Source organism: Hemiscyllium ocellatum, chromosome 5 (assembly GCF_020745735.1).
Source record: "Hemiscyllium ocellatum isolate sHemOce1 chromosome 5, sHemOce1.pat.X.cur, whole genome shotgun sequence".
Taxonomy (NCBI): domain Eukaryota; kingdom Metazoa; phylum Chordata; class Chondrichthyes; order Orectolobiformes; family Hemiscylliidae; genus Hemiscyllium; species Hemiscyllium ocellatum.
The window spans coordinates 98,288,237-98,303,009 of record NC_083405.1 but is presented as its reverse complement, the minus strand read 5'-3'; the positions used below and the strand labels follow the sequence as shown (position 1 = coordinate 98,303,009).

The 14,773-nt window shown below is 43.1% G+C and overlaps 1 protein-coding gene across 1 annotated transcript in view; it reads left to right on the top strand.

Annotated features, from left to right (window-relative positions):
* The first annotated feature begins 582 nt into the window (after positions 1–582).
* The window catches only part of nell3 (NELL (neural EGFL like) family member 3), a 50,056-nt gene continuing 35,865 nt past the window's right edge, over positions 583–14,773 (top strand). Inside the window, exons 1-2 of the mRNA XM_060825717.1 lie at positions 583–679; positions 853–1,535. Of these exons, the coding sequence (XP_060681700.1) occupies positions 881–1,535 (655 nt within the window). The 5' untranslated portion in view covers positions 583–679; positions 853–880. The remainder of the gene's footprint in view (positions 680–852; positions 1,536–14,773) is intronic.

The following is a 14,773-nucleotide window of genomic DNA, read 5'->3' as shown; positions in this document are numbered from 1 at the left end:
TGGCTTGATTTTGCTGCACTTTGGATGCTGCCTGAACTGCTGTGCTCTTCCAGCACCACTAATCCAGAATTCGATGGAGAACGTGCAACAGGAGAACCATCAATCCATTAGTCATTTAAATTATTTTGATTGTGTTAAGGTATTTGACCGGTCGAAAGATGAAAATAAAACCTTCCCTGTGAGAGAATAAAAGCATGCCTGAGCACTCAATATGGAAGCAGATGTATTTATATGAGATTGGGATTGTTGAATTTGTTGTCTGTCAAACAGTGATCAATCACTCTATTTGTAACAACAGACAGATTGTTCAAATCTTTCAACAAATTAACTTCTCTTCGAGGAACACTTCACTCCCACAATCTGGAAATGTCCTTTTTAATGACCGGCTTTTACCGCCCTGTCAGAGGGTTCCGGTCAGTGGTACTTCCGGAATTGGTGGGCAGGATAACACAAACAAGGAGAAACAGTGTTTTGATTTGAAACTTGAGAAGAACATTACCTGCAAGGAATACGACGTGGCGGTCAAAAGCCTGAACAGCACTCATTAAGTTTCTGGCATGCACATTTCCCATTCACTCTCGGGCTGAGGAGGGGGCTGGCCGGGTGATTATAAACTCTGGGGGAGAAACTTGGTTTAGAACCATTGCTCGGAAGCTGACAGCCACATCCACTCCCTGAGGTAAAATTTCTGTGCTACTTTTTCACTCTTACTCTTGAGATGTAGGTTCCCATGTCATTCATGTCAATGAAGGGATACTCTCCACACAATTATATGTTAGTTATAATTAAACCTGGCGCTTGGTTTGTGGATTTTTTTTCATTAATTATAATTTTTCCCTCATGTTTTCTCAGATAATAGAGGTTTGTGCCCAGCCGAAGCATGGTTTCAACGTTGCCAATCCTGTTGCTACTAACGGGGCTCACTCTGGGACCCAGTCAAGGTTCCACCCCGGAGATTTGCCGGGGTTTCTACTGCTACAGAGGTGCTAGCTCTGAGCGGGGCTGGCCGTGCCCCGGGGCTCACTGCCAGGGCAGATCATTCAGACCATCCCGGGGCAACTCGGCCAACATTCAGGACAGGGGGAGCCTGGCGTCCAGGGGCTATCAGAGAACGGGCGGCGGAGGGACGCCAGCTTCCAGATCCCCCACCGACCCCAACATCATCAGCCATGCCGTGAGAAAGCAGGAGAACGCCGGCGACCCTCCTCCTGCCAACGGGGGGCTTTGCCCGGGGGGAGAGTGCCCGGGCAGACCGCCCACCTCCAACGAGACGAAGGAATGCCGAGGCATCGAGTGCAGGTTACCCCTGAGGAGCCGCCTGAAGCCCAAAGGCCGAGCTCAATGTGCCGGAGGTGGAGGGTACTGCCCTCCTGGTCCGGTTCAAGTAGAGGCAGAAGTGCTTGGACAGTCCAGCCCCGTGCACATGCCTGACCGAGCCGCTCAGTACGTTGGAGAAATTCCTGACCTCAGCTATTCAACCACAGAGCTCGGAGGAGCAGCTTTGGGAGTTCAGCTAACATGTGACATAAAGCCAGGTAAAACCTGATGGAATTCATGCTTACTGATTTTAAAAATGTTATGAATTAAAGAAAACATTGCCCATTAAAGAAAGTCTTAATGCGATGGCTCTCACGATCTCAAAAAGTGCCTTACAGCCACAAAGAGTGATCTTTTGAAGTTATATTCTTCGTCAAATGCCTGGATAGGATTCAATTGGCCCTCTGCCACCAATAGCAAGAGCTACCACACAATCTGTTTTGAGTGATGGAGCATGACACAATTATGAGCATGTTAGTTTTTCAACTGTCATTAAAATATTATTTCACATAACAGTGAAAGTATATCAACAGCTTTGAAAATAATGCATACATTTTAGCTGCAAAGAAGAGTGGTGAGTGCAATCAGACATATTTATTTTGTTCCCTTTTAACAGAGAATAAAATATTCTTAAAAGATTTCACGAGAGATGCATTATTTCCCTTATGTTATATTTCAAGGACTGAATGCTAACTTTATGAAGTGCTTAGTGTACTCCACAGAGAGTCTGAGCACATTTTAAGCCCACTCTTTCATCAAGCTCCAGATGGTGCTAAGTCTAACTTTAGGGCATTTCAGACTCAGACCAGGACCTTACTGAAGCAGCAGAAATAACAACCTCCGTTTAGGCTGTATTCTCCTGCATAGCATCCGGGCTCAGAGTTCAAGCAGGAGTCACCTGAACTTTACCATTATGGTTTGTTCCTTGACCTGAATTTAATTAGGGCCTGTGCCTTGCAATGCAGTGCAAAACAATTGCCTTCTCAGTTTATTGCTTGGACAATAAAGCAGGGAATGGGAGAAGGCTCATCAAACTAGTCCTTCCGCAGGCTGTACACAATCCACTTTATCATACACTTCACCCGACCTACTTCATCTCCTGACAAACATTCTGCAGTTTTGCCTTACCTCTCCTCCCTATGATAAATCAAATGAAACATCAAAATATCCAGATCATTTTCTAGCCTCTGTTATTTGCCCTTGACTGTTTGCCTTCCTTCTGTTGGAAAACCTTATTGAAATAGTTATTTACAATAGCTGAGAACAAAATTGCATCATCTGTACAATTTACACTTCTCTGACAGTTTCAACAGCTCTGATATTATATTAGTTTTCATATTATCTGTCTGCATTGGGTATGGTAAAAGGACTATGCCAAATCTTTTCATTTCATGTTTTCATGATTGTTAATATAAACCGTATTTTATGGATCTTCTGGAACTTGTCTGTGAGTGCTGTGCTTCAACTAAGAAAGATTTATAATTCCGGTTTAAGCTGTGCAACCAGTTCCTCATCTGGTGACATATTCAGTGTAATGGTCAGCTTCTTACATCTATCCTTTTGCTCATAAGGAGCACAATTATGTATACTGAGATTATGAAATGTGGGATTTACAGTACTCAGTTAATTCCTTAACACGGTTTTCTTTGGGTTGGGTTTGGGGAGGTGTAGGGGATAGGACTTCTATTATGCATGAATGGCACTTCCACAGCTATACTAAGTTTTTGTTGACTTGTAGAATACCAGGTCATTTGCTACTGCTTTCTGAGGTCTTCCTTCTTTACATGGCCTTCAGAAACAGTAGTAATGTGAGGAGGTGCAGAGAAAGTTTGTAGACAATCTCTACACACTCTCAATAAAAAGTGAAAGAACTATGGATATTATAAGCTGGAAAAGCTCAGCAGATCTGGCAGCATCTGTGAAGAGAAATCAGAGTTAACACTTTGGATCCGGTGACCCTCCCTCAGAAACATTTCTCACTGCCAACAGTCACGTGTAGCAGTAGACAAGAACTGGCCTGTTGTAGCCCAGTGAAATGGGGATGTTGTGCAGTGTAGAAATGGCATGGATCACCAACCAAACTTTTCACCGTTGTCTGCTGCCATCTTGTTTTATTGCAAATGTTGTTTCAAAGGAGGATCAGCTAATGTTGCACACAAGTGGTTCCAATCACAACAAATATGATTCTGTGACTGAAATCAGCCTTTGGTTCTGTCTGATTTCTCTGAATTTTTTAAAATTCAAATTGGTTCACACAATGTTTTATTGACTGACAGTCCACAGAAGTATCAAGAATTTGAGTGTGGTTTTGGTAAATATTACAATGAAGGAACATGCCACACTAAAAGGCAAAGCATTTCCTGCAGGTAGCAGAACTGTCCCTGACAGTTTTAAGGGAAGTTTCAAAGCCTATGTTGAATGAATTGTGTGTAAACTGGAGATGGCATTGTTAAGAAGGCCGATCCATCGTGAGGTACAGGTAGACAACACTTTATCCGAAATCGCAAAGTCCAAAAAGTTCCGAAATCTGAAGTTTTTTTGTGAAGTCTTTTTCTCATTAACAAGGTTGTTTGGCATGCAAACAGTTAACCCAACTCCACACCCATACGATGCGTGTCACTCAGATGCGGCCTGTGGGGGTGTGGCTCAGCACTGGCAGACCTCAATTCTGTTTCAGGGCCTGATTCACTCAGTGTGTCTGCTATTCGGTAAGATTTTTAAAAATTTCACCATCGAGCTATCACTTATTCTGAAATTCGAAAAATCTGAGTTCTGAAAACCAGCTGGTCCGGAGCATTTTGGATAAAGGATTGTGCACCTGTACTGGTATGGCACTTGGGTTTAGAAGAAGTGCAAAGTGATCAGGTACTCTGGGTAGTGAAACATTGGAATCAGGTGTTATTCTGTTATGGTCAATGTAGCTTGAGTATGAGGAGGAAAAAAAATAGAATTCCAAAGGGAAGAGCAGAGGAAATAGAAATGGAAATGAAAAGAAAGGACCTGGGAAACGATAATGAGAAATGCAAAGACATTAGTGAGGAAATATGGATATAAGCTTAAATGCAGTTGAAACAGGAGATATCAGATGCTGGTGCAGGTTATGGTGGGGAGAACATAAGAACTAGGAGCAGGAGTAGGCCATCAGGCCATTTGAGCCTGCTCTCCCATTCAATAAGAGCATGGCTGATCTTTTTGTCGCCTCAGCTCCACTTACCCACCCTCTCAATGTAATCCTTAATACTATTGCAATTCAGAAAATTATCTACCTTCGCTGTAAAAATGTTCAATGAGGAAGCCTCAATTACTTCACCAGGCAGGGAATTCCACAGATTTACATCGCTTTGGAAGAAGCAGTTCTTCCTCAATTCAGTCCCAAATCTGCTCCCCCTAATTTTGAGGCTGTGCCCTCTTGTTCTAGTTTAACCTGCCAATAGAAAGATCCTCCCTGCTTTTATCTTATCTATTTCCTTCATAAATTTTTGTTTCTATAAGATATCCCCTCATTCATCTAAATTCCAATGAATATAATCACAGTTTACTCAGTGTCTCCTCATAAGCCTACCCTCACAACTCCAGAATCAACCAAGTGAATTTCGTTTGCGCTCCCTCCAGAGTCAGTTCATCCTTTCTCAAGTAAGGAGATCGAAACTGCATGCAGTACTCCATGTGTGGCCTCACCAACAAGCTGTAACTTAACCTCTCTGCACTTAAACTCAATCCCCCTAGCAATGAAGGACAAAATTCCATTTGCCTTCATTACCTATTCCACCTGCAAACCAACCTTCTATGATTCATACACAAGGACATCCAAGTCCCTCTGCACAGTAGCGTGCTGCAATTTTTTTACCGTTCAAATAATAGTCCTTTTTACTGTTATTCATACCAAAATGGATGACTTCACATTTATTAACATTGTACTCCATCTGCCAGACCTGTGCCCACTCATTTAAACTATCTATATCCCTCTGCAAAATTTCAGAATCCTCTGTACACTTTGCTGTACCACGCATCTTTGTGTCATCCGCAAACTGTGACACACTACATGTGGTCCCCAAATCACCTATGTAAATTGTAAACGATTGTGGTCCCAACACTGATCTCTGAGGCACATTATTAGTTACTGATCATCACTGAAAGCACTCCTTTAACCCACTCTTTGCTTCCTGTTTGTTAACCAATCTTCTATCCATGCTAATACATTATCCGTAACGCCGTGCACCTTTTGTCTTATGCAGCAGCCTTTTGTGTGGCACCTTGTCGAATGTGAGTCTGAGGCATAATTTGAATTGCAGGAAGGCAATGTTTATGTTTACACGGACACTACCAAAATTTGAGCAATAGGATGAGGAAGCCTTCTAGTTCAGTTTTTCATAAGTAGTAGAGCAACTCCCTGGCTGCGATCTACTAAAAGTCACCTTTTGAGCCAAACATTTGATTTGGAAGTTTGCAGATGATAAAAAAAATGGTGGCATTGTGGATAATGTGGAAGGTTACCAAAGCATAGTTAGGATATAGATCAGTTGGAAAGTTAAAGGGAGAAATGGCAGATGGAGTTTAATTTGGACAAGTGGACAATGCATTTTGGGAGGTCAAATGTAAGAGGAAGGTATACGGTAAATGTCAGGACTCTCAGGAGCAATGCTATACAGAGAGGTCTTGGTGTGCAGGTCCGTAGCTCACTGAAAGTGACAACACAAGTGGATAAGGTGGCAAAGAAGGCATACCACATGCTTGGCTTCATTGGTCAGGGCATTAAATATGAAAGGTGGGAAGTCACGTTGCAGTTTTACAAAGCCTTATTTAGGCCATATTTAGATTATTATCTTCACTTCTGGTTGCCACATGTTTGGAAAGATTTGGTGACTTTGGAGAAGGTGCAAAAGAGGTTTACTAGGATGTTGCCTGGATTGACTGTATAAGCTATAAGGAGAGAAATGGTGATTGTTTTCACAAGAGTATTAGAGGCTGAGTGGTGACCTGATGGAAGGAAATAAAAGTGTGAGAGGTGTGATTGGATGGATAGTCAGAGTCTTTTTCCCAAGTTGTAAATGTCAGGTACTAGTTGGTTTAAGGTGGGAGAGGAAAAGTTTAAAGGAGATGTGCTTGAAATGTTTTTTTACACAGAGAGCTTGGAATACACTGCGTGGGGAGGTGGTAGAAACAGGTTCAATAGCAATGTTTATGAGGCATGTAGACAGATGGTAAAGAGGGATGTGGATCGTGTGCTGGTAGATGGGATTAGTTTAGAATTGCACCATGGTCAGTGCAGACATGTTTCTGCTCTGTACTGTTCTATATTCTGTATTTAACTACAACTAGGAGGTAAACACCGCTGTGATTGCACAAGAAATATAGATTAGATGAGAGCAATGAGGGGTTTTGTCTAAAGAGAATAAAGATTTCGCCATATAAAATATACACACACATACATGGATAAAAATATTCTTCAAATAAAGTATCCAAACCTATAACAATGCCCTTATGGTACTGTGGTTAGCACTGCTGCCTCACAGCGCCAGAGACCTGGGTTCACTTCCCGCCTCAAGCGACTGACTGTGTGAAGTTTGCACGTTCTCCCCGTGTCAGCGTGGGTTTCCTCCGGGTGCTCCGGTTTCCTCCCACAGTCAAAAGATGTGCGGGTCAGATGAATTGCCCATGCTAAATTGTCCGTAGTGTTAGGTAAATGTATGGGTGGGTTGCGCTTCGGCGGGTCGGTGTGGACTTTTTGGGCTAAAGGGCCTGTTTCCACACTGTAAGTAATCTAATCTAAAATCTAATCTAATGCCAAGAGACAAAGTTAAAAATCACACAACAACAGGTTATAGTCCAACAGGTTTATTTGGAAGCACTAGCTTTCGGAGCACTGCTACAACCACCTGATGAAGGAGTGACACTCTGAAAGCTAGTGTTTCCAATTAAACCTGTTGGACTATACCCTGTTGTTGTGTGATTTTTACCTTTGTCCATCTCAGTCCAGCACTGGGTCCTCTACATCATGAATATCAAGAGATACAGGAGTTACTCAAACTCTTACTGGAGAAGGTACCTGGTTTCCTTCCAGACAGGTCATTTGCCACACGCTGGATTTGTGAGCACAGTTATAGTTCATGATATTACAAGGGACAGTAGCAACATGGAAACAAAATTGGCTGAGTGATTGGAAACAGAGTTATGATCAATGGATATTTTTCAAGCTGGAGGAAGGCTTGTCGTGGCATTCCCCAAGGAACAGTATTGGGACCCTTGTTTTTCCTGATATGGAACAACCTCGGTTCTTCAAACATCAATTATCCAAATTTCTGATTATCCTGAAAATGTGTGTAAGGTATGAGCAGGTGGGGAAAGTGTAAAGTTTAGGGTTGCTTGACAAAGGCTCAGTTAGTATGACTTTGACCAAATAGGAACTTCCAGTAAACAATGAGGTGCTGGAGGCAAGAGTAATGGTTTAATGAGGTGAAGGACATCCATTGTGCAATGCCAGGTGGCTTAATCTTTACTGTTGATGCTCACTGATTGTACTAGTCACCTAATCAATATAGATATTGCCGTATTTGGATGCTACTGCCTGTAAGTGACTATATAATTCCTTAAGAATCTGTGGTTTGAGAGAAGACTGAGGATTCATGTCTTTGTGTACATGGGCGATCGCTCTCTCTCCATGGCTTGGAATAAAAGTAAAGAGGGTAGAGCTGTGTCTCTGAGTGTTTGTTTTGGCTGATAGGGGATATGGAAATGGGACGACAATATTGGCGAGCCAGGTAGGACCAAATGAATAGTTACAATTGGATGGTGTCAGCAATTATCCATAACACTGGTATCTTGAGACAGACGGGCCCACAAGGTAAGATTTTAAACCTCGATCCTACTCGCTGTTCCTGTGTGTCAAAAACAGCCCTCTTGTTCAGTCACTTTTTATTCTAAGGACTCCTCAAATAGTAATTTGTTCAATCGAGAGACACAGTTTCATAAACTTGCTGACAAACAGGGGTTCAAGACCCTGGTTTTTAATTGGGGTTTGAGTCCCCTGGGTTTTAAAAGGAGGTTAAAGTCCTCGGGTTTAATTGGGGTTTGAGTCCCCTGGGTTTAATTGGCATTCAAGTCCCCGGACATATAGAGTAAGAAAAGGGGTTTGAGTCCCCACGGTAAAAAGGGGTTAAAGTACTCTCGGTGAAAGGAGGTTAAAGTCCCCTAGGAAAAGGAGTTTGGAGTCCAACAGACATAAGTTTTGAGGCTCAGGAGCATTAAAAAACTGAACAAAATTTGGTACTTTTTAAAGTTATCACCTTTACCCCCACCACACACACACACACACACACACACACACACACACACACACACACCTCCCCTTAGAAGTACTTTTAGGATAACATGGCAACACTGGGAAAAGGGGGAGAAAGCCCGGATCATGACAGTGAAGTAACTACTGGGGAAGCTTTATTCAATTTTTTGTTGTGAGAGTCTCAGTTTCTTGGCTGTGGACTTGACTTGGTGAGTCTTTCTTCTGGGGGGGGGGAGGGAAGTGGCATGGACTGCGGCACCATTGGTCTGCTGGTCTTTTTATAAAAGTGTAATTTCATTGAGAGGATGCAAAAAAGAAGAGAAATTAATGTTGTACTAAAACTTGGGGTCAAAAAAGCAAGTTTCAATATGCCATACTGAAAGTATTTGACATTTTAAATATGTTGGTTTGTTAAAATACTGGTTCAGAAAAGTAACTCTTTTTTTGCCTTATTTGAATCAGGATCTCAATTTAATGTGTTGTGTGCTATGTAATGGAGCATATTTTGTTTTTATATTGATATTATGTCCTTTTAACTTGTAACCTTAAAACAAATTGGTTGAGGACCTTGAGCCCTGATCTGTTTGAAATTCTACAATACCTGTTTAAAAAAAACAATTGTGTCAGTAGTCATGCTTTAGCCAGATGAGAGTATTGTATTAACATATCTTTGCTGTTTTTTTAATGCAATGTATTCACAAAAAGAAGAATGTATTTTAATTTTGTTTTGTTAAAATTTTAGAGGATATTAGAACTTGAGACTGAGCTGTTTAAGTTCTGTCAATTATAGTTAAGATTTCATTGACCCCCTTCATATTGCAAATTCAAAGAATGTTGATCTCTACCAAAGTTGCCACAATAATTCCAACTGTTTTATTTGGCAAGTTTCATTTGGAGAACATATTTTAAAATATTCAGCATTTGTTTCCCGCGAATATTTGAGATTTAAATCTGAACTGAAACGGCCTCTTCAATGGCTAAAGCACAGGAAACGTTTAGTTGTTTTCTTGCTGTTCCAGATTTTTGAAATACTTTTCTTGACAGCTTTCACATTAGCCAAGTATTAGTATGTTAAAGGAACATAATTTTTAAATAACCTGAATGAGGTCCTCTGCGGGTTTGATTTTAGGACCATTGATTGTTGTTTATAAATGACTGAATTATTGAGGCAGTACAAGTTAGAAGTTTGTGGACTGTATAAAACTTGATAATGTCATAAGTAGTGAACAGAGTAACAGACTTCAAGATGACTGAGAATGTTGAAATAGGCAGACACAATTTAGTGTAGTTAAATGGGTGACTGTATTCATACTGATAACTACCTTGGCAAGGAAGGAATGGCAGAGGAAATGCAAAAATACTTTCAGCAGCTAACATGGTCGCTCAAGTTTCTCCACTCACAGGTAAAGCACACCTTCGGACCACCGCCCACCCCTCCACAACCTGATCCAATGGATTCAATCAGCTCCCCAGTCATGAGCACAAAAAAATGTAGAAGTGAACAACAGTGAAGAGGAGGTCCGTATGCCTTTTGTCCGTTGCCTTCTTATGGACATTAAACCACATGAGCTTTACCATCTCTTTTCATCATTTAAAGGATATGAAAGTTCACTGATCAAGCTAACATCACAACAGCCAGTTAGTTTTGTTACATTTGACAGCAGAATGGGAGCAGAAGAAGCAAAGAATGCTGCATTCACTTCACCTGCACTCTCAGCTCCTGCACTGCACGCTCAGATGTGCTGGTATCCTCCATCTGAAGCATCTCTGCAAGGATGGAAATCTTGTCAGTTTTGTTAAGTATTTAACTGCCCTTATCCAAGAATTCAGATTTCGCCATGGAATGATGTGCAAGGACAGACTGGATTTTGTTTTCAGATTGGATTTTAATGAAGGAGTAAAAAGTAGGTCTGCAGATGCTGGAGATCAGAGCTGAAAATGTGTTGCTGGTTAAAGCACAGCAGGTCAGGCAGCATCCAAGGAACAGGAAATTCGACATTTCGGGCCAGAGCCCTTCATCAGGAAAGATGAAGGAGAGCTTGGATAACTGGCCCATTTCCACTCAACTTGGAGGGTGTGCAATGATCACAAATGACTGTGGATTTAAAAACATTACTGGTAAACATTTTTTCCACATGGGAGGATACTGCAGATCCTATCTACTGCATGGACTACTAATTTTTGTTGCTATAATCATTGTATGCTGTGTGTTAATAACTTGCTTAAATACTGGCTGTCAGAGTCTTAATTGAATGTATTGTCACGTGTACTGAGGCACAGTGAAAAGCTTTGTCTTGCGAGCAATACAGGTAAATCACATAGTTAAGTAGCATAGATAGTAAGTAATAGGTAAACAGTGGCAAAAACATCAACACAAGTACAGGCGAATGTTAAGAGTCTGTGAGTCCATTCAGTAGTCTAACAACAGTAGGGTAGAAACTGTTGCAAAACCGGCTGGTGCATGTGTCCAGGCTTCTGTAGGTTCTCCCCGATGGTAGAGGTCGTAGAAAAGCATTGCCAGGGTGGGATGGATCTTTGAGAATGCTGGCAGCCTTTCCTTGACAGCAGGCCTGGTAGATGGATTCTATAGATGGGAGGTTGGTCTTTGTGATTGTCCGGGCTGAGTTCACCACTCTCTACAATCGTCTCCAATCTTGAATGGTACAGTTGCCATACCAGGTCGTGATACATCCAGACAGAATGCTCGCGATGGCGCACCTAAAAAGTTGGTAAGGGTATTTGCCGTCTTGCCAAATTTCCTCAGCTGTCTGAGGAAGAAGAGAGGGTGTTGGGCCTTTATAACCAGTGCGTCCACATGAAGAGTCCAAGAAAGCTTGTTGTGGATGACCACTCCCAGGAGCTTGACACTCTCCACTCGTTCCACCTCTGTGCAGTTAATGTGTAGGAGGGGCATGAGTAACATCCTGCTGAAAGTCAATAATGAGTTCCTTGGTTTTGCTGGCATTGAGAGCTAGGTTGTTCTCAATGCACCATTTTTCCAGGTCTTCCATCTCCCATCTGTAGTCTGTTTCGTCGCCATCTGAGATTCGACTGACTATGGTGGTGTCATCAATGAACTTGTAAATGGCATTAATCCGGTATTTGACGATGCAGTCATGGGTATACAGTGAGTACAAGTAGGGGGCTGAGAATTCACCGCTGGGGTGGTCTAGTGTTGAGAATGAAATATTGTCCCCAATCTTCACTGATTGTGGCCTGTGGATCAGAAAACTGAGGATCCAGCTGCACAGAATGGGGCTTGGTCCGAAATTACTAAGTTTTTGAATCAGTCGCTAGCGGGTAATAGTGTTAAAGGCTGAACTGTAGTCAATGAGTAGGATTCTTATCTAGCTGTTCTTGGTGTCAAGATGATCTAGGGAGGAATGAAGGGCAAGTGATATGGCATCTGATGTGGATCTTTTGGTCTGATGGACAAATTGGGGTGGGTCAAGAGTAGTGGGGAGGCTGGAGCTGATTAATGCCTTGACCAGCCTTTCAAAGCCGATCATGACAACTAAAGTTAGGGCCACTGAGTGGTAGTCATTGAGACATGCTGCACAGGGCTGATGTTGGCACTCTTGAACCAGGCAAGGACAGTGGCCTGCCGCAGGGAGAGGTTGAAAATGTCTGAGAAGACCTCTGCCAGTTGATCTGTGCATGCTCTGAGTGCATGGCTTAATACTCCGTCTGGTCCCATCGCTTTCCTTGGATTCACATGAAGGAAAACTGATCCGACCTCTAACTCAGTGACTATTGGGATAGGTTCTTCAGGACTTGTTGATAGGTGTTACCTCACCGTCGAAATTCTGCTCAAAGCAGCATAGAAGGTGTTGAGTTGATCTGGGAGGGATTTGTCATTGTCTGCTATCTTGCACTGTCTTTTTTAGAACCTGTGATGTCATTCAGCCCTTGCCATAGTTGCCGGGTGTCTTTCTGGGTCTCTAGTTTGGATCGGTATTGGTCCTTGGCTGTCTTAATGGCTCTGTGAAAGTCATACTTGGATTCCGTATATTAGAGTGGGTCTCCTGATCTGAAGGTGTCACGCCTGGTTTTTAGCAGTTTCTGTATGCCCTGTTCCTCCAGACTTTCCTGTTGAGGAACACCCGGATTGACTTCCTCGGTCTGCAGGCCTCCACACACTCGCTGATAAAGTCTGTGACGGTGGTGACGTACTTGTCCAAGGTACCTGCGGACTGTTTGACCATGGCCCATTCAGCCGATTCCAGACAGCACTAGCGTTGATCCTCTGCCTCCTCCGACCAGCACTGGACATGTATCTGTGAAGGGCTCTCCTGCTTGAGCTTTTGCCTGTAAGCTGGGAGAATTACAGCATTGTGGTCAGAGTTCCTGAAATGAGGGCGGGAAACAGAGCTGTGGGCATCTTTCACAGTGGTGCAGCAGTGGCCTAAAATGTTTGGGTCTGTGATGGGGCAGGTAATGTTCTGGTGGTACTTGGGCAACACCTTCCTTAGATATTAGATTACTTACAGTGAGGAAACAGGCCCTTCGGCCCAACAAGTCCACACCAACCTCGCCGAAGCACAACCCACCCAAACCCCTTTACCTAACACTAGGGCAATTTAGCATGGCCAATTCACCTAATCCCCACATTTTTGGACTGTGGGAGGAACCTGGAGCACCTGGAGGAAACTCACGCAGACACAGGGAGAATGTGCAAACTCCATACATTCAGTCACCTGACTGAAGTTGCCAGTCACAATAAACAGGGCCTCGGGGTATTCCATCTCCAGAGTGTTAGTGGTGGAGTACAGCATATCCAGAGCTTCCGCAACCTTTGCTTGTGGTGGTGTGTACACAGCAGTTAGCATAGCAGCGATAAATTCCTGTGGTAGATAGAAGGGGCGGCATTTGGGCAGCATTGTCCATGCACCACACGTTATTGATTGACAAGCAAACCCCTCCACCCTTTGTCTTACCCGAGGACACTGTGCAGTCCATACAATGGATAGAAAAACCATCAGCCTAAAGTACGCAATCGGGAATCGATGGGTTGAGCCAGGGCTCTGTGAAGCAGAGTGTGCAGCAGTCCTGCACTTCATGCTGAACGCTGAGCCTTGATCTGAGTTTGTCCATCTTGTTCTCCAGAGGTTGTACATTTGCTTGGAGCAAGCTTAGAAGGGGGCTCTTCCTAGACCACTTAGTCTTACTAGCAGGCCGGAATGCTTTTCCCGCTTCCTTACAGGTTTCTTACATTTGAGTGGTCTGGTGAAGTGGATTCTGACTGCTTCCAGTTAAGTGATCCTTCCTCAGACCCTGTGGAGCAGGTAGGCTGCAGGTTGGTGTACTTTTGCAGAGGGTCTGCTTAGGATCCAGTGTAGCAGGTAATTTACATGCTTTTTTTAACTGGAGGGAGTGTGCTTAGGACTTAGTGGAGAAGGTAAGTTTCTGCTTGTGTTCCAATTTGTCCAGTTAGTTCCTGGTTTCAGTTGCCATGGATTTGCTGCTTCAGGTCCATCCACGTTTTTTGCAGAGGTGTTTGGGCTGCTCTCCAGGTAAGTTCTGATAGATTTCATGTCAGGCATGCGTCTTATGGGGCCGGAAGTGTTTTGTGTCGGTTCTCTTTCCTGGGGAAGTATCTCGGGTCCTCCATTTTCCAGCAGGCCCCAAGTCTGGGGCACGCGTAGGCTGCCTCCGGCTGGCCTGGCTTTTTTCCAGGCTGGTCAGATGGGTTGTGGGCATCACATAATCTGCTGCCTTCTTCCAGTAAGCTGGCTTTGAGGATTAGAGGAGCTTTCAACCTGTATGTTTAGATAAAACAGAGTTATTCGTATTTTTTAAAAGCATGCTATTAAGTTTAAAGAGTGTAGAACAATTGGAGGAAATAAGAAACTCAGATCTGCACGCAGGAGTTTGCAAGGAATTGACCATATCCGGCGCCATCTTGCTACTAGCTTATGAAAGCTGGTAGTGTCATCGAGATGGTTATCATGAAATGATAAAAGGAGGGAATGAGAAAGTGTATAAGGTATGAGCAGACAGGGAAAGAGTTAAGTTTAGGGTTGCTTGACAAAGGCTCAGTTAGCATGACTTTGACCAGATAAGAACTTGCAGTAAACAATGAGCTGCTGGAGGCAAGGGTAGTGTTTTAACGAGGTAAAGAACATCCATTGTGTAATGCCAGATGGCTTAATCTTTACTGTTGATGCATACTAATTG